The sequence below is a fragment of the Cebidichthys violaceus genome, unplaced genomic scaffold (genome assembly GCF_023349555.1).
Source record: "Cebidichthys violaceus isolate CVI_PGR_0920_01 unplaced genomic scaffold, fCebVio1.0.p SCAF_1, whole genome shotgun sequence".
In the NCBI taxonomy this organism is placed as follows: Eukaryota; Metazoa; Chordata; class Actinopteri; order Perciformes; family Stichaeidae; genus Cebidichthys; species Cebidichthys violaceus.
Genome location: NW_027176262.1, coordinates 21,154,611 through 21,175,208, shown reverse-complemented (window position 1 = coordinate 21,175,208; position 20,598 = coordinate 21,154,611). Strand labels below are relative to the sequence as shown.

The window sequence follows — 20,598 nt, the reverse complement described above, 5'->3', positions numbered from 1 at the left end:
TTGTATATTTTTCTCTTGTTGTGATTGTGTATAACATAGAATTTGGAGGAAACATGGCTAAAGCTTCTAAGACACGCTCATGTGCCCTCATTTTCCCTTTGGAAACAGACTTACTTAATGATTCCCTTCCTCTGTTCTAATATGCTGCCAAAGTTAGTGTGTGGAGCAGAGGTTAACAAAGCAAAGACAAATTCCCAAAAGTTTAGAAACCCCAGGCCCAGGCTTGTTCCCTCGATGATGATATGTGTCGTCATACCCGCCTTAGGATATCAGTCGAGCATAACTGAGGTTGTTCAAGCAATAAGTTTGTAGAAAATATCTCTTTTTGTGGAATAAGCTTGCATGTTGAAGTTTGTGTTTCAGATCAGTCAACTCCAGAAAAGCTGACACATACATACATATATATATATATATATATATATATATATATATATATATATATATATATATATATATATATATATATATATATATATATATATATAAAATCATACAGCTTTCTAGCACTGGCAACAGAAGAAGATAAACAAAATGTGTTAAATGGAATGGAAAACTGAAATGTTCAGCAAAATCAAACCGATTTGGAATCTTTTCACATCTACAATGAAAGCAAACTTAAAATCTCAATTTCTTATGGGAGTGTTTCATTTGTATCTCGTTTGATTTTTGGCCATAACTTTTTAATGAGGCTGTGTTTTGAAAAGTCTGATGTTCCCCAAAAAAAACCCAGCAGGAGCTCTGAGAGTCAATGATGACAGAGTTGCTGTTGTGACATCTCTCTTTTCACTGTAGCAGCGCTTTTGTTCAGTTTTGCTAAATCACTCTGGATAATGTGTTTTTGGCCCCGGAATCCCAGCAGTGGGCCGGAGCTGCTCCTCTCAGGCCTGCTGCATGATAAGCCTCTGACAGCTGGGCTAAGGCTGGAGAGTCACAACTCTCTCCAGCTCAGTCTGGGTTTCAGGATTGGAGCCCAATGCAGGCTACATCACCTTGTAGACACTTTTCACGCACAGACATTTACATCGTCGCATAAATCACCCACCATCTATCCATCTCGGGGCCAGCTGCCTGATCCTTTAATCAGAGATGAAGCTGGCGTTGCTAAAATGTTGCATCAAGATGCTGGGCATCAACTGCAGTTTAATTGATAACTGCTTTGTCTTTGATTTCAAGCTGTTGTCTCTTTTGATTATACTGCTATGATGGAGGCCAGAAAAAAACAAAACAGCTTCTTTCATTTTGATATCATCAGCATTTCAGTATGCCAAGAAAATTTACACAGTAGAGGGGAAGCAAAATGTTACACAGCTTAAAGCAAACTCTCTTGAGAAGGTTTGCTTTTCATATTCTCGCTATGAACATGGTTTGAGTGTGTCTTGAGAGTAACATGGCTCTCATATGATAAAAGGTGCTGATGACATCCTTTGGGGATTCTGAGTGTGGATCAAACTCCCTCTCACCACGACCTACTCCACCTGCTTTCCCTCACAAGTGGAGCCTGATAGGCAGGATATGAGAAGCCATCTCGTTGAGAAAAGGGAGGGAAGAGCAGTCGGAAGAGATGAAAGATCGAAGTGCTCTGTTGGTCCCAGTATTGGTGGGGGCAACGCTTCAAGTTGCTTCCTGTCGCCTGTAGCGATGGCATGAATGTGCTGATGTGCACTTCACTCTCTAAACACCGCTTGTGTTGACAAGTTGTGAGGGCTCAAATGTAGTAGATGAGCCCTGCGGGTATGCTGCCTCATCTACATATGAACAGAATTGATTTTGATATTTGCAGTAGACTTGATTAGTCTACTGTAAATATAAGCTAATCTTTTATTGAATTTTGATAGATTTTGTTTTTGCTTGAACATATAAATGACTTAAAACATGCCTGGAACAACCAGGGAAATGTCCAGAGATCTACCCTTCCCCCATGAAGAATGGTGAGGAATGTTTTGCTGCCTGAAATTAACTAGACCATGCCTGGGCTTATCTTGGTTTTCCAGGACATGGGCTTGGAGTGAAGAGTTACATATTAGCAAGTAAATGGGGAGAGGGAAACAAAGATGGGTCACAGGGTGCAGGTCTATACCACTGGGCAATCTGATGCAGCAGTTACATTTAGCTCCTTAAATCCCCAAGTAATTCGCAGAAGCTATTACAATTACCACACAATTGTTCTGTAATAGTTTAAAGGTTATCACTGGTCAATAAGTCAGATGCAAAAAAAGTGCTGACATTTTTCAGCACATTAAGTTTCATTACAGGGAGGGATCATTTAGGGCTATTGTGGTCTTGTGAAACCTTTGGGATAATCAGCTAAATGTAGCTTCTATAGAGAGTTAATCATTTTTTAAAGGGCATTTAGTGTGCATGTGTTAAAATGTCGAGAGCTAAGGGCAACAATGCAAGGTCTCCGCCTCTCATGTTAACCCCCTCCGCATCTTATATAGGGGTCCAGGTGTTGTGCTCCTTATAGGTCCTGCATTTAGGTTGTTTGTGTTAGCTTTGAAAACCCACGGTCTATGAATTAATAGTTCAGCCCGACATACAGAGCAGCTACTCTGAGCTATTTTTGTTGAGAGTTTTTATCACGTTTGATCCATTTCTGTGGTTATTAGGTTAGTAAGAGTTAGGTTTGTTATCATAGTTGATATCTCTACCTGACTCTATCAGTGAGCTTCAAGCTGTCATCGTTTTCAATATTGTTTTCCTGTGCCATGATAAATAAATTTGCTCACTTTTATGACTGCCAATCTCAATTAAGTACCAACACTGTTTACTTGGCATCTTTGGAGATTCACTTGCCCAGTTTATACAACCCACTTGTTGTCAGGCGTATTCAGACAACACTTTGTCGTCCTCTTTGTGTTAATACTGCCGATACAACATCATTAGCTGCTTATCAATAAACGGTAAAATCTGTATAAAGGTGTAACACCTGATTTACCACCTGGGCATCACTAAAGCACTGGATGTAACATGATTCCTACTAACATAGACCTACAGGGACTGCGGTACCCCAATTCAAGGTACTGCTGCTGTATTAGTAAGCCAGACAAGGTTTGTTGTTGATATTACAGTAGGTTGATACGTACTATTTCTGCTCTGTTAATGTTATTCTTGAACCGATGGATTTTTAAACGATCTGTGACTACTTTAGTTACCTGGCTGCAAACCAAATCTCCTTTCAGGGGACAATAAAGATAATGACTGTGAAGACTGAAAGATTGTGGTCAGTTATGTGTCTTAAACCGTTGCATTCAGTATAGGCTCCAACACTTCAATTCAGTGTATTTATCAGTATGATCAAATTTCCTAATGAAGATATAGTGTTGAAAACTGATGATGGTAATTGTAATTTTTATAGTATGTCATTGATAACAATGTTTTTTCTGTTCGACCAATGCATTAGTGTAACTTGTATTCAAAATCGAAATATACTGGCAATAATTTGTCCAAATGATAATGCTTTTTTTGAGTCGGCTTTTAATGACCAAGGTCATTTTTTAAAAGGCTTTAACTCCTGATGGCAAACTTCACGCAGCATAGTGCAATAGATTGCACTCTAACCATTTTTTTTTAAATGAGATATGATTGAACGATGGGATTGAATACTACATGTAAATGATGCAAGAGTAATGCCGTACATATACAGCCGCTGTACATAAATACATTTCTGAATGTTATTTTATGGCCCCTACTATGCCTACAACGCCACAGAATCCATCCCCACTATCAGAGTGTCTCTGACTTTTCACCAAAATGTATATATTATATATATATATATATTTTTCTAAAATTTGCATTCGCGTACAAAGACATCCAGAAGTTGTTTTTACGACGATGCAAATATAGAGGGAAATACCTGCAGATTGAGGGGCTAAATGGAATTTTGCAAGCATCCTTAGAAGTAATCTTCTTGTACATATTTTTGAACCCTGGGTTTGTTTCGCTGCACAGATTAATATCCAGTTCAATATTACAAGAAATAGACAATAACAACAGCAAATCCTTAGAAATCTTCTCCCCTCTTTTCATGAATGTAGACTAGCATGCTTATCTCTAACATGCAGGTTTGCGTTGTTCTCCTTTTTGCAAGTCATGAACAAAGAACCAAGAGTCATTTAACACTTATGTAGGAATTACCATTTCAGCTTTTAAGGGAGCATTTTCCTCTCAAGCAAAATCCTTGCAAGTAACAACTGTGAAATGCAGCTGAAACATGTTGTTTTAAATGAAACCAATGGAGGCCCCTAGAACAGCCTCGACAAACACCCAGCTCTATTAGTATGGAGCTCATGAGTGTGTGGGACTGGGATGGGGTTTTATATTCTATGGCCTCACACTGCTGCTTTCAGCAAACAGTCCACCATTATTCGATCTGACAAGAGAGCAAACACTGTGCATTCAAGGGTCAAGAAAAAGCACGTCCCCCTCTCTTTGTCAAGTCCCTTCATCCTGCAACCTTATGTTGCTTTGTTTTCTCTCACATTTCCACACTTCCCCTAGTATCCCCTTGTTAGATCACAAACTACGTTCTTTTTTTTTTTATTCAGTCACCAGCAGAATTGCCAATTTCATCCCAATCTCATGGGAAGGTCTAAATAAATAAATACCACATTTCCGCGTGCCATAAGAATGCATTTTAGGCTTTTTGTGTATAATTTCTGCACCACTTTTTGAGTGTCATTTATACGCCACAGGGTTTGCGAAACAGCTTTGCGTGTCTCATTTAACGTTCAAAGTAATGTTTAGGCAACAAAACAACGGTAACGGCTGCAGCAAATCTACTTGGTTAGGTTTAGGAAAATTGCCCACCATAAGCAGGCTATTTCACGTTGTCAGAGCGTATCGAAGCTACGCAGATGCATTTACATTGCAGTCAGTACAGACTACATGGTGTACAAATGACACGTTAAATGCGTCTATACTTTATCACAGATTTGCCAAAGTTACTTCAGCAACTTCGGCCTCAAGGCTGCCAGGGTGTTCATACTGTACATAATTGACTGGTAATGAGCGAGAAACTCTTGATTTTTCAGTCCACAATGACCTTTACAAGTGAATGCTGAAGTAAGCCCTGCAGCTGCTAATTCAGCCTTTTGTGATTGTTTCCCCTGCTATTCAGAGTTCAGGCTTTTGCTCTCTAAACCGTGTGGCTTAGAGGTGTGGTTAATTAAGACACTCAAGGCGGCATCCTCTTTGACACACAGGAATGTCATTCAAGGACAATCAAGGAACTCTTTGTCTGACCTCACCTACACAATCAAAACAAGCAAAGCCCTCAGCAACGACTTTAATACTTCCTTTGGATGGGCTTCGAAACTCAAGGTCGGCTAATTGATTTATGTACTCGCTTCTAAAGAGAGACAGGAGAATAAGACTTTTCATGTTTTCAGCTTTTAGGGGCAATCATTATCATTCTGCTGAACAAGGCCACAGAACAACAGGGGTCTCACAGTCTGAATGCTAATAGAATTTTATTATCATATGTTCCAGATGCACCATATGCATTTCATGGAGAGGTGAAGATTTGCTCTAAAACTTTCCAAATGGAGTTAACATGAATCATGATCTAATCAATAATTGTAGCTTAACCAAAAATAAGGAAATATTTCAGAATAACTTGTTTCCACCTAAATCTGAACAGTCTGTTTTCCGGCCCTCCATGATCAGGGATAAGTCCTGACCTTGGGTGCGTGGTAGGACACTTTGTGCCCCTGGTTGGAAATCAACAACCCGTGACAGAGCAGATCTTCTGCAGAATGGTGCATCCAGAGTTGGCTGCTTCCTAATCCTTAAGGTGTTTGGAAAGATTCTTTTTCAACAATAATTGCAGACGAGGCTAATAGGATTACACTTAAAAACCCAGGGTGTTTGCTTGTATGGGATGCCAGTAATTTCTAGACACAGTGAAATATTGCCCTTGACAAATATCCAAAGGGCACTGTATTGAGTTGTTTTTCTGTCTGCAGTTGGTTTTTTTTTTTTACATTCAAATATACACCATTTATTAAGTTCATTTTGAATGTACGTCAACAACTTTTAAAGAATGCAATATTCCAGCAAATGTGTGAGTTTTGTGGCGGTGTGTGAGGACGCTAGAGCATGAAGTAGAATCCTGGACAGGAGTGACCTTTCCCTGCAATCACATTGTACAGTATTTCCTCGGACACAATTCTCTCCTGGGCCACAAATAAAAGAGCCCCATCTGAAATAAGAGCTCTGGGAATCGTCACTGCTTTTCCACACAGGGGGCTCCTACATTGTGACCCAGCAAGAAAGTCATTGAGCAGTTTCCACAACAACTGTACGCTGCAATTTGGAATCAAAAACAGAAGGTGTGAGGACTGGATAAAGGTTGTTGTTTTGCTTAAACGGTCTTTTACAGTGACTCATACTGTGTAGGACAACATTTATAAGAGCATTGAAGCACCTTTTCTGCTTTAGGGAAGGCACATTAAATCATAAACTAATACAAGGCTGTACCTTGAATGACTTTAGGTGAATGTTGCAGCATTTTTAAACCACATTCTTGTTCTCATGTGCCCATCCAACCATCACCATTATGTACTGAGCAGTTGAAGTGATAGTTTGTCCATCTCAGTGTCAGGTTTTGCTTGCATAATGCCGAGCAAAGGAAAGAATGTAATGATTTGTGTGGGTTATTTCTGCAACCGTAAAGTGTTGAAAATATGATCCAAAAGGCCTCCAAAATTATATTGTAATTTCATCACAGCCAACATAACAAGATAACTATCTTCCCACAGAAATCAACTCAAAGTCATATTTCTGAACAGAGGTGTAAAGCCTCGGACAAACTTTCCTCGTGTCCGCGGTTCCATTAATTCTGCAATTGTAGGTCTGCGGGCAAATGTTTATTCATGATATGGTCATTGAAAGTTTAAGAAAAGAAAGTAATTCCATCCATTGTATTCCAAATTTGGACAGAGCACTGAGAGTTGAATCACCTCCATAGTTGTGGTGCATATGTTAATCTCAAAGAACATTCCCTGCTGAGAGCAAAGCCTTGCTTGCTTTAAGCCATGCATGGTTCTCTGACCCAGCACTTTTGTTCAGAAGTGCCTTTGGCCTTTCTTTTAGGTCCCTCAAATGTCGCCTCAGAGTGACCACTGTGTGAGAGCGGAACACAGAGGCCACAACAGCCGGAATGGAACCTGCGGAGCGGCCAAAGTTATGGTGGACCAGTTCCATGAAAGGCAGTGCTTGTAGAAAAGGGTTTTAGGGCCTGTGAAATCATAACAGTTCTAAATCTTTCAAGCCACGGCCAACTCGTTACTGCTGATTCGAGGCTTAAGGTGATTAGACCACAGCGCTCTTTCTCTCTGCTCTGCCATGTGCTTTCTTTCCTTCAACAGGATTATCATATCCCTTTTCCCTTAATTGGAGAGGTGAAAAGTATGCTGGTATGGTCTGGAACCAAGAGACAACTCATTTTATAGAGATAATATAAGTTATGATGATAGAATACATTTCTGTCCATCACAAAAATTAAGCTCAGTCATAGATTTTCTTCGGAACAATATTTGCTATTGATTATTCTTGAACTTAAATGTAGTCAGCTGACCATTTTGTCTTAAATTTGTTGTCCTGGAAGCAGCATTGGGCTAAAAATGTCAAAGTCTAAAGACCCGCTTCAGGGCCCTAGAGACTACAATATTCATCATACACTACAATATCAAAGTCTTAGATGGAATGATATAGTGACACTTTTTGTTTTCAGAGCCTTACTACTTGTGGGGCTTTAAGTGTATTTTTTTTGTGCCAGAAGAAACCTCATGTAGTGTTCTCAATTGAACTGGTTCATCCCTCTTGAAATCATGAATAGCCACAGTTCATTTCCTGATCATTAGTTTTCAACGTAGCCTACCTTGTCATGGGCCAAAATTTGAGTCGAGGGGAAACCTTGACATGGATGAAGGATCACCCAAATTATGAAGAGTCATCTTGTGGGAACGATGAATATTCATAACATCATCCTGATTAATCTCAAGCTTTATGGCAGCCTGGTCAGGATCAAAATGTTGGATGGACAAACTAATAGATTGACTTATCTCTCATCTCCATCTTTTGGCTCTGCTGCTCAGATCTAAGAACCAAAAAGGGTCGAGATAGTTATTTTGTAAACAATACATTTTTGCTGTTTACTTAAGACGAATAATACCTGTTCGATAAAGTTTCTCTGGCTTTAATAAATTGTAATTATTATGAGTGAATTGGCTGAAAGGTGCTTAAACTACAGGTGTGAAACCTGATTTTGTTACCTATCATTACAATTTCCCCCCATATAAGAAAACAGTCAAATTCAAAGTGTATTAATAGCTTGAGCTTCCAGTCTCCCTTAACTGCAGCCTAAGAGTTGTGCTAAAATGGTTATACTTCACCAGTATTCAGATGTAATGCCTTTATTATGAAATAAAAACATGGTAAAATAAGAAGCTCCCATGGCTTTGTCTTCCTGTGTGGTCCGTTTTAATACTATTTGAAAGGACTCTTTGTGAATCACAAGCTTAAAACTAAACGAAACTCGCTGGCCTGTGAGCACTTTGCAGGTCTTGTATACACGTTCATTTATCTCTATAGCTTTATTTGACGTCTTTAATGCTACAGTGAAACACAGTTATTGCAGATCATGGAAACTATTAGTCCACATTTGCAGTATATGATCATTAAGTATTTTTAGATGTATTGTGTCTATTGAACAGGATTCACAGGCTTGTCCCAATATATCCTGCCTAATCAGTGTGGTGCTGGCTCTGTGGGCAAAGGGCCGCCTGTCTGTCTGCCTGGTTGAATGAACCGGCGAGAGTCCATGGGCCTTCGTGGCCCCACGATGCTTCACGGTGACCAAATAAGGGCTGTCTGCAACAAGTATTCTGGGAGGAGACAGGGGCACCAAGTTGGCACAGTCCAGTCTCTCACATTCTTTGGCCTCTCTCAAAAGGCTTCTGTCCCTCAACACACATCCAGTATGTGAGTGAACAGAACTTGTGTTTAGAAGTGCAGCTACATGAACTGTTTAAAGGTTCATGTACAAATCATATTCACCACACAGAGGGTGTGATACAACGGATTTCCATCCCTTTCCTCGCCATGAGTGCTAAAAAGTTTACTAGAAACCAACAAGACAGAGTGCAGGCAGGCAGTCAATGAATTCAGTGAATGAATTAAGATGACTAACCACTGGAATTCGTGGGACTCCGGCTATAACCACATGGTTTTAATAAGAATGTGGACATTTTGGAAAATACAATCTCATATAAAGTTCATATACCTTAGCTTATGTGACGTATTCGCTACTTATGATGTACGCGTCTGTATGAAACTGCACAGCAGTGCAAATACCCCAACATAAGAGATACCGATATTGTTCACTAAATTCTGTCTCACTGCTCTAAGTGTTGGTTAAAGATTAACTCTGGTGTTTTCCTTGGGGCCTCTTTGAAGTAGACTTACTCCAACCCCTGCTTATCTTAATTAGAAAGAAATCTGGAGGAGTGAAGTGGTCCTTTGGAAACGAGCACCTCCACTCCCCAGCTCCCTGAAGGCCACACTACAGCTTTGCGGGCACTTAAGGGCCTCCGAAACTCAATATTTGCACATGTCATGGTGCGATTGCATGTTGTATAAACTGTGACCATACATTATTTTTCGGAAATTTGAAAGCGCTGCTGGATGTGTCCTCCTCAGATCTTGCCGGATATGAAAAATGAATAATTAATAGAGCCACTTCATGTTTGTGAGTACTAAGCAAACAGGTGTTTAACGTGATTCATGTTGAAAGGGAGAGCTGCCTCTTTGATGCTTAGCTTGATGTAGGCTGTTTCTTTAGTTTCATGCAAATAATTATGCAAAACGTAACTATTTAATGCTTTTATTGAAATGTATAAGTTACTTGGGATAAATCCTAGTGATAAACAGCTCTAAAATGTCCCTATAGCTGAGTGTTTGATTTTAGAGAGATGATTATATTCTCCATTTTCCAGAATTACGCTTGAGATCAAGTCTATCAGCCGTGTCCTAGCTATTTCAAAGTCTATGCCAAAGTGTGAAATTACATAAATAGCCAAGACCTTCTCTGTTTCCATTACTCAGTGGAGGACGGTGTCCTCCTCGACTCAGAGATCACACATGCAGTGTTTACCGGTGGCATGCGTGCCATGCAGCTGGCTTTAATCCAAATGGAGTAGGGTGGTCCTGTCATACACAGGTCACCTGTCTGCAGAAGAATGAGGCGGAACACACAGGAAGCGTTAATCCTACACTGTGGTATACCTCAAGAATGTATGAGGTGTAACATGCATCACTTGAGACATTTTCATAAATAAGAAAAACAAAACTCTGTCTCTGATTTCAGTTGATATAATAAAATAAGTTAACCTCCGCATTTGCTATATTTGTTGCTTTTGACACACAGTGTTGTGCCAAAAATTGTTTAACCTAAAATTGTGTTTTTTTTGCACACACCATTACAGTTGTCAGATTTGATTAACAGACGACTGGGTTGTCCACAGGCACAGTGAGTTGATGGCAACAAAACAACACACCAACTATAGAAACTTCTGGTTGTTTTTATAGAAGTGTCACCAATTTAAAAAAAAGCCTTTAGTGGAATGCAACTTTAAAGTCAGGGATGCATTAACATTGCTGCAGTGTTGCCTATTTTCCAAGAGATAAAGTAATTCTGTGTTCATGAGAATTTCATGAAATGTATACAGCTAAATGATTCAAACAATGTTAATTTTGCAGGAGAGAAAAATAGAGCAGTTTCTCGTATCATTTCTGCTCAAGCTTCACAGTTTCTGCAGCCTTTTGTCCCAATTACTGCTCGGTGTTTGCATCACCGAGTCTGTCTGAAGTTGACTCTGAATGGATCTACAATTTCAAGGAACATCAGTCTCTATCGTCTGTATTCTTCCTCTTTCAAGCATTTTTGATAAAGCCCATTAGTCCAGGTAACCAGAACTGCAAAGATAAATTATGGAAGGTCATGTTTCTCCTGCATCTCACTAAATGCTTAGTTTTCACAACTTCAGTCAGTCTGTCTGTCAAGTGGAATACATCAAAGTGACTCCTTGTGCTCATTATGGATCAATGAACTTTATTCAGCTAAATGATGAGTTGTTGGCTTTGTATGAGATGAAGGGAAGCAATTTCAGTTCCCCTTTGTCCTTGTGCGTCACACTGACTTTTTGTTCCAGTTATGGCACAATATTGTCAAAAAGCATCGATGTCCGGGCATTAAGACCCAATTATTATCCTACGAAATATCTACACTATCAGACCAAATGAAAGAGCTCTGAACAGGTGCAGAGAACATTTCACACACACACACACACACACACACACACACACACACACACTCAGACACACAAAGTCGTAAATGCTTACACCCTCACACATAATAAAACACCCAGGGTGAATGTGTATAGGTCTCACCGTGCCCATCGAGGAAGGAAATGGACACAGTGGAGCGGTCAGCTGGACGTAACAGATTTACGGACCATGACGAAAGGGGTGGGGTGGGGTAGAGACTCTCAGTCAAACAACAGGAACACTCTGAACAATGTCCCTGCTGCCTCCCAGCGGTTTCACTTTTATTACAACTTTCAGTACCGCCAGATGTTTAGTGGCTCAGTCATCTGTATCTCATCCTTCCGATCCAATACAGCAGCAAGCACAAGCTCTCACTATGCAGCCTGGTGGATGCATTCCTTTAGATTTCTAGGAATCAGTGGATAATTATTTAGACTGCCAGTCAGTGCTCTGGAAATTGAAAATACAATTCAAGTGTGGTGTGGTTTGAGTATGACCCAGTGTGGGTACGTCTTTGCACTAGTTTTGTCAGTGTTTGTGTACCTGTGTGTGTGTTTGATGCCTGTGTAAGTGGATCTGCTTTGAGTCTTTCTGGGCATATGGTAGCAGCGATGCCCTCCTTAGCCTCGGCCTTTGAATCCAAGTTCAAAAGGCAAGGATGACATAACCCAGTTCAGACAGGAATCCGACACCTTTTATCTTAATTAGAAATGAAGCAATTAGACGGCACAAGCGCCATACCCTTAGCATAAGGGCTGTGCACCCCTCCTACCTTCCACTGAGTGCTGGCAAGGAGTTTAAAAGTCAAGTCCTAAGGGTAGCCAAGAAATAATTCTAATAAGCGGTATTAAAATTCCTGTGCCAGCCCAGAAAGAAAAAACTATGTTAATCTTCCCAAACATTATTATTTAATAGATTGTTACATCCCAGAGAGGCTATCTGACCTTTCGTCTGTGTTTTTCCTTACTGCGTGATGAGTTCTATGGAGCCATTTTAAGTTTCTTTAACTTGATCAACTGTATTTGTTTGCAGGAGGCAACAAACTGAAGAACCAGCAGTTCCGTTTGAACTGGGCTTGGATCTCTTTAGAGAAGGAACACTACGTGGTGGATGAAGAGGTCAAGTTCCTGGAAGTGGTGCTGAAACGTCGGGGCTACCTGGGGGAGACTTCATTCGTTAGTAAGTAGAAACCGCCTTTGATTTGAATGAAAACATGTTGATCTTAAAAAATAATAAATGAATGAGTAAGTAAATAAATACATGAATGTAATATTTAGTATATCAAAAATATTGACTAGATACTACAGAATAAAGGGTAGAAGTGAGAAATTATAAAAGGACCATGAGATACATGTGCCATATTATTTTCATTAAGCTAAGTACAGTGTATTTGTTTGTGTTGTAGTATAAAGACTTAATATATTCCTGCATCCACACCAAAAACTACTCAGTCGTTGCTTTGCCTAAGGACGTATTTACCACAACATTTCAGTGAATCTGCCGATTCTTCTCAGGTATCCTGAAAGCTAAAGTTCATACAGACAAAACAAACACAGCACACAGACACAACTACACGCAGACTTATATATTTCAGGACAACTCTAAGGCTGACCTGGACATCCTTTAAGGTCACACAGGTCATGACCTTTCACCCGACTTCTCCGACCAGTATTTACGTTGCAATCAGACAAAAGCACAGGACAATCCCTCAGGGACCACGTGTGCACATGAGAAAGGTCACCCAAAGTTGGTGTCCATGGAAAGGCGCCATTCCAAATGTTAGCCGAGGAAGTTTACAGTCCGGAACTAAACAGACAATGACTCTTAACACAGTTAAAACAACAAGCTGCTGTAAGTATTTATGAGTGGCAGGAATTCTAACCAGTGGCACCGTTATTCTGTCCATAACAATGAGGTGTGATTAAGGTGTCCTGATGTCAAAGGTCACAGCTCATCATTTGCTCTACTGTTGTCTGCGTCTTTGTAGCTACTGGGCGTCAGAGTGATAAAGCATCTCTGAGGTGATATGGGAACTCTACGGACTTTAATAGTGCCTCACACACTATATCTACACAATCTCTACCACTCGGTGAAATACAAATCAAACATGTTTAGGCAGATAATCACATACTCTAGAGATATACAGGCAGATATAGGGGGATAATAATCCACAGTAAGAAGTAAATAGCGGTGATTTAAATTGTGTTGTTCGTATTGAGACCAAAACAAAAGAAAAATTAAACAACAGCAAAATGTATATTGTGTAAGGAGCTTGGTCGAACAATCACATAATAGTCCTTTGTTTTGGTTTTCTAGAGCATCACTACTGTTTTATTAATGGTTGCATTATAGATTAAAGAAGCGCTACTTTGAACTTTGGATGCACTCTGTGTTCAGGGCCCAGAGAAAACATGCCTTGAATTTTCAAAATGTTCAAAATGACTGTTGTGTGCTTTCAAGTCCAAACCATAGCTTTTCATAGTGCAGTTTTCTTATGATTGAGGCAGCATGAAGGGGAATGATAATGGATGAGCGAGGCTGATGTACCTTTCCATACCGGTGATGGAAAGCACACAAAAGAAGCTGCAATTTAATTTTTTTTTCAAGTCAGTAGCATTTTATTTTACAGCCCCCTCAAAGTACCAATAGCAATAAAGTTTGTCTTTCTAAATGTATGACTTGTGAAATCTTTTATGTTGTCCATTTCCCATTATAGTAAGAGTACATGTTTACATCCTCGGGCATTGATTCTTTGATCACACACCACTCTGTTCTTTTTTCCTGTCAGTCTCATCAAATGGCTTTGGAAATATATATTTTTCAATTTCTTACCAAGAAAAACATTTGCTGACCTAACTAAAAGCAACAGAAGCAGTTTTTGGCTTGGGATGTGACCTGATTATATTAAAAGAACACTTCAATCAGTAACATTGTTTTTTTTAGTAAGAAACATGTTACCTAAGAAATAACTATGTATTATTAAATAGTTATTATTTTTATCATACATACTTTAAAAAGGTACACAACTAAAAAGAGTGCAATATTCTGTCCCAGTAACATAAAACAACTAAAACAAGAGCATTCATTATTTTCTCACAGTAATCATTTGGAGTTTGCAAAAGCAGAAAACCATGTTTGCAAGCCACCAGCAGCCTGACAATTCAAGCCATCCATCTGCCTCAGTGTTGATGAGATAGTAACTGATCCCTGGCCAGTACCTTCTCCTGAAGACTGGGGATATCTCTTCTTGCCCAGCCCCACCTGAGTGAACACTGATCAGAGGAGCCCACTGGTGGGCTGCTGCTTCACTGGTCAATGTGCACACGTGCAGGTGTCACCAGTTTGGAGGCTACAGCGAACCCACCTGCCGCGAACCCTCAGAGTGGCTGCTGTGATCCGGGCTATCCAATCCAGGCATTGTGCAGGAGATAGTTTGGAGCAAATCTTACTCTCTCCTCTCCGAGCTACTCTTTGAAGACTGCTGATTTTTCAAGCTCCATTGAACTTGACCATTTTATCTGACCACATATGTGCAGGGGCCTTTTCCTTCCGTCTGTACTTGCATATCAAAGCCCACTTTTTATTTTCATCAAAGAACAGAATGGTAATTTTCTTAAAAGCCTAAACTCATGCATTTCTCAATCTGTGGTCTTTTGAAGATCGTGCGTAGTCCTGATGCGATATTTCAGTTTTTCTCTTCTCTTTCTTCTTTCCTCAGTTGTAAACAAACAGCATTTTTTTTTAGTCGTGCTTCTACTAGTGCTTCATCTATATAGTAAGTTTTTGTTTTCCACATTTATGGAAGCCTATAGGATTGCCGTGGGGTTTGCGGTTATGTTCTCTCTATTTAGCGCCAGAACCCTGCTGCTTGTTGTGTAGCCAGATAACAAAGACAATGGAGAGACTGTGTGACATTTCACCAGCTTCAGTGCTCCCACTCAACAGGAATCCTGCCAGTGTGACAGCTATAGTGACTGTAGGCCTCATCAAACAGCTCACATGCTGAAGGTCAGACATTGCAAGTCAGCCTCCAATCACTGCTGCTGAGACTAGGCTGACATGAGGAATAATTGGCTTTGTTCCCACCATGGCCATTGGAAACACTGGGGGTGGGAAACTGCACCGAGAACATGGGCAGATATTTTAGGGTTAGACCAACTGGGACCTGACATTTTCTTGGAAAAACAGTTGTTTAATTGTATAAAGATACAATCTGTGGAACTGTGAATATTCATGGTCACAGATATCAGGATGCACAGAATGCACATACATTACACAGAAATGTGTTTATTAAAAGATAGGTATGAAACATTAATATTAATGGTTGTTGGTATGAAAACCTGACCAAAGTGATACATTCTCTGACATGCCTGATGCTAGCAGATGCTACCTGATTAGAATAATAACCTTTTTTTCCCCCACGTTCTTCCTAAGGTATAGGCACAAAGGATGGCACTGCACAAAAGGACAAAGATTTTCGGGGGAAATCTCAGAAACAGGTGCAGTTCAACCCAGGCCAGACCACAGCCACCTGGAAGGTGCGGATCCTGTCAGATAGCGAGTACGAAGTGTCAGAGACCTTCCACATCGTTCTGTCTGAGCCAGTGATGGCAGCCCTTGAATTCCCAGAGATTGCCACTGTGGAGATTCTGGACCCTGATGATGGTCAGTAATGCTAAATGTTTACATTTAACTAGCTTGCTTACAATGTTTATTATGTTTTAGTGAGATTAAAAACGTTCCTTTTAAAAAACCCGAAACAAATATTGGCATGGTCCCTTTTTGTGCCTGACAATGAAACACACTCAGGTGGAGCTACAATGGAGTTTGTTTGACAGCCATTTCCAGCTTCGTGAAATATTGTTGGGCGTTTGATGTCATATGTCTAACAGTAAATGATGTGACATCATTTTGCATAGATGTTCAACAATCATACAGAAAGAAATCCATTGTAGAGGGGACAAAGATGTCAGTCATATTTTGAATACGGGGTGCAGCCTCAATGGCCGGCACATCCATAACACACTAGTTGTCTACTTGAAGGGCAAACAACAAATAACACAGTACATGAGCTTCCTCTGTAGGTTAGAACATGACAAAAAAAAACAGAAAGAAAGAGAAAGAAAGCAATGCATTTTTAGGGAAAGCAGATAAAACAAAATGATAGACGAGTCATCTAATTAGGCTACATCTAAAGGAATGCATTGCATTTTGCAGATCTGTTAGAGTAACTAAAGGTGTATCTTTTTCTAGCCGCGGCGATGTCAGTTAAGGTCCCAGAGTCATCTCAGCTGAAATTCTGATTTAAGAAAATGCTTCTCTCCATCTGCCCAAGGACATCAGAGCACATGACATTTTAAATGCAGAATTAATTCACATGGAAACTGAATGCTGAGAGGAAATAACATCCTGAACCCAACTTTAAATGGAACTAGCTACATACTGAATAAAAAGCAAACTATATTTATGGATAGTATTTTCTTTCCACAAGTGTAGATAAACAATGTCAAAAGGAAATATGGATATAACCAAACTGACCTCCCTTGCATCTGAAATGAGCTCTACGAAAACAGATTAACAGTGTTACTGAAAAGAGCTTGACTGGGATCGAGCTGAGTTCGATAGCTGCACAGTATAAATATGGATACTGCTCCTCCTCATCCCAGAGGACTTCATTGGGTGAAAAGGAAGAATTTGCTGTCAACAATGTGTCCTAATTAACATGTTTAGTTGGAACTTTGTTTCACAGAACACCAGTCTCAAGAGGACAATCAACAAAACTGGCAGCTATCTCTCCATTTGTGTTTCTTTATTCCTTTAACAGACATTGTCTTGCAACAGTCATGTGTATATTATCATATCATTATACTGTTTATGGTTTCTAAAGATTTAATGTGTTTTGGCCTCTCAAGGTCAAATAAACACATAAGGTTCATAAAAATGTATTTTTCGTTGCTTTTCACTGAGAGCAGAACGATGGAATAGCCTAGGGGCTGCCACCATGAAACTGTGAAAAATAAATTATCTCACACCAGCTCAGGCTGAAAACAGCTTAGCGTTTGAAACAAGAAGGGAACAGTGGCCACATCATCCCATGCAATTGTTTGCTTTGTCTTTAGGGAGGTTAAGATCTGTTGACTTACCAACACCTTGTTAATGTGGGTGAACACAACGCTCGCTGAGAGGGAGACAAAGCCTCTCCGCCTGTCTGAGCGCTTTTATTTTATAGCTGAAATGTTGCAAACTCATTACTTTCCCGGTTGTCATATGCAGCTCAGAGCAGGAAGGAGACAAAGAGATGGAAAGCTGCCCGTAAAACTGTTTAACTTGTCTCTGCTTGCAGACAGAATTAACACACCTTTTTCATTCAAGCCTATTTTTGTGAACTTTTTAGATTAAAGTGTGTGAGACACAGATTTGTAATTCCAATTCCCTTAAGGACTCTTTTCAGAATCAGCGTTGTCTTACTGATAACATTTTCCTCGTGCACGTCTCTCTGTGTATCAGTGCAAGCCGACTCTGGGTTGTAATATTTGCTGCAGATAAACAAACAGTAAACAGTGGCTTTTGAATAAACATGATGGAAGCAGAGTCGTAATGAGAGCTGTCATTGTGTGTAAGCTGCAAGCCTGTGTGTCAAATGTTATTGATGCAAATAATGTCACTCATGATTTGATGTTTTGAAAGCTTTTCCCTTTTCTTCGTCTCTTCTTCGTTTACTCAATTCAATTCACTTGATATTCGAATTTATCACATTCAATTCATACAGAAGTGAGTCCCCCTTACCAAAAGTCTGATAAAATGTAACATATTCTAACGCACTATGTCTGATGTGTGTTGATTTTTTCTCATACACAGAGTCAACAGTGTTCATACCCTCAGCCACATACAACATAGAGGAGGACATTGGTGAGCTGCTCATCCCAGTGCGCAGGAGTGGAGACGTCAGTCTGGAGCTGATGGTCATCTGCTACACTCAGCAAGGTAACGCAAGAACTGTGTGGGGGAATTTAAGGGGTAAACTTAAAAGTGAAGAGAATGATTTCTAGTCATATCATCCTAAAGTAGCATTTCAGTGATGCATGTAAACGTTAATGAAAAAAGCAATTTCAAAAGGAAAATCATATTTTTGTATCGATTTTTATGTGAAAACAAAAGTTAATTGTGTATTGTGACAAAGTGCGGATGATTAACTTTCTGCTTTCTGTAATTCTGTTTTCTGCCCGCTCAGTTTCGGCCACAGGCACCATCCCCACCACAGTGCTGTCCTACTCTGATTATATCTCCAGGCCTGAGGACCATCACAGCATCCTGCGCTTCGATAAGGGAGAGGTGGAGAAATCCTGCCGGGTGGTGATCATTGATGACTCCCTGTATGAAGACGAGGAAAGCTTCAATGTCACCCTCAGTATGCCTATGGGGGGCCGTCTGGGCTCAGAGTTCCCCGCAGCTCGAATCACAATCATCCCTGATATGGAAGACGGTAAGATGACATTTCACTGATCACAACTGTGAAATGGTGTCAGATAGTCTGTTCAGGTTCAAGAAATTAAATGGCATTGCTTATTGAATACCTATGTGGCATTTAGAGACAAGTCCTTTTGTTCCTTTCACTTTTAAAGGTTTTTCAATAGTGATTAAAGCCTCAAGAAAAGGCAGAGTGGATTTGTTTCTTGGCTAGAAGGGCTTTTATCTGATTTAGATGGCGGTGTTAATGTATTTGTGCAATCTCTTATTTTCTATATGTAATGGATAAGCACTTCGACAACAGCTGAAAATGAGTTTTAAAAAGGCTTTGTAAGTGCAGTATTTTTCGGCTGAATTGATCCAAAGAGAGAAATTCAAACAGATAGGAAGGTGGGCAGACAGACATATTGTTGTGCATGTAAAATGAGTATTTGAATGTGAATTTCTTTCGGTGTGTGTTTGTGCTTGCCTGACAACTTCTCGGGGTGCGTGAGTGTGCGAGCCTCCTTCCTGGAGACGAAGCCTTTATCTCGCATCTGCAGGCTGAGACTGGAGGGCTGATAGTAGTCTCCCATATCTTCCTGACGCCTCTTTGTTCCCCAACACCTGACGGCCATTCCTCAGGTCCCTATCGCTCTGACGATCTCCGGAAGCACTGCTCTGAAGTCAAGACTCTGTGATCGTAGGCAGCCAACACTAGAGCTGAAAACCCAGACATGATTGCAAAATCTTCTTTTTTTTCCCCTTGAATCAAAACCCATTTGAAGCTACATAATTGAGGTGATGATGCAATATTCAATTTAGCATTATGCTATCTAGAGTCTTGGTTTAAGTAGTTAAGTAAATTCATGACCATTGGGAAATGATTCATTGTTTGCATGTAATTTAAGTTATTTTCACTGAGATTTATTTTAATCTTTTCCAACTGTTCAAACTACTCAAAATTAGAGTCCTGCTCGAAGAGACCCTCCTATTTCATAGTACTGTACATGTTGCTGAAAGCGTCACAGGATTTAATGTGAATTGTAAAAATATCGTGATTTGAGTACAGCGTAGCGCTGATTCTGCTAGCTAATGAATGTCCAACGTAAAATGAAATGTGTGGTGCTGGTCAGTGACGATGCTCCTGCTTTTCACACCTTTTCCTCTAAAACATGACAACTGCTGAAATAATCACATCAATTAGAGAAAATCTCCGGTGCTTCAGCAAGTATTCAGACATCAACAATAGAGCTAAGGATGTGAATCATCCGTCCATTAACCTGTGCTGAGGAGGTCTTGTCTTTGAGGCTATACTGTAGCAGCAGTTTTCAGACTGTGTAAACAGGTTATTCTCCTCCTCTAGTCCCGTGGGACTCAAAGCACACACATTTCAAGTGGATTTGACCCGCTTGAGGAAAGAGGAGGTTACGTGGTTGGAATGTTTTCTTACTGTAAGCACCATCCGGTGTAACCTGAGAGTACAGGGCCTTTTGACCTCTGCTGCTCCTGGGTATTGACTCCAGTTTGCCAAGGCAGCTGCTGAGACGCACAGGTTTTTAATAGGATGTATACCAGTCTGTCCTTACAGCATTCAGTGTGCTTCACACTCTTCAATTAGAATTTACCTCTACAACTATTACATATCTCCACAGTGTCACTGTCTTTATGGATGACTCTGACGCCAACAAGTCATCCATGTCTTTACAACTGCCAGAGAGCTCATTGATTGGAGACGTTATCGATTAATGTCTTACTATGAATGTCTGACTCTGTCACATACTGTTGTTTGCATTTCTATTTAGGATGGGGATCAAAGCTGTTTGA

General features: G+C 40.1%; 1 protein-coding gene across 1 annotated transcript in view; it reads left to right on the top strand.

The window, feature by feature from the left end:
• frem2b (FRAS1 related extracellular matrix 2b) overlaps positions 1–20,598 on the top strand; it is a 41,474-nt gene that overhangs the window by 11,524 nt on the left and 9,352 nt on the right. The window contains exons 3-6 of the mRNA XM_068708588.1: positions 12,358–12,504; positions 15,760–15,990; positions 18,184–18,309; positions 18,557–18,808. Coding sequence (XP_068564689.1) covers positions 12,358–12,504; positions 15,760–15,990; positions 18,184–18,309; positions 18,557–18,808 — 756 coding nt within the window. The remainder of the gene's footprint in view (positions 1–12,357; positions 12,505–15,759; positions 15,991–18,183; positions 18,310–18,556; positions 18,809–20,598) is intronic.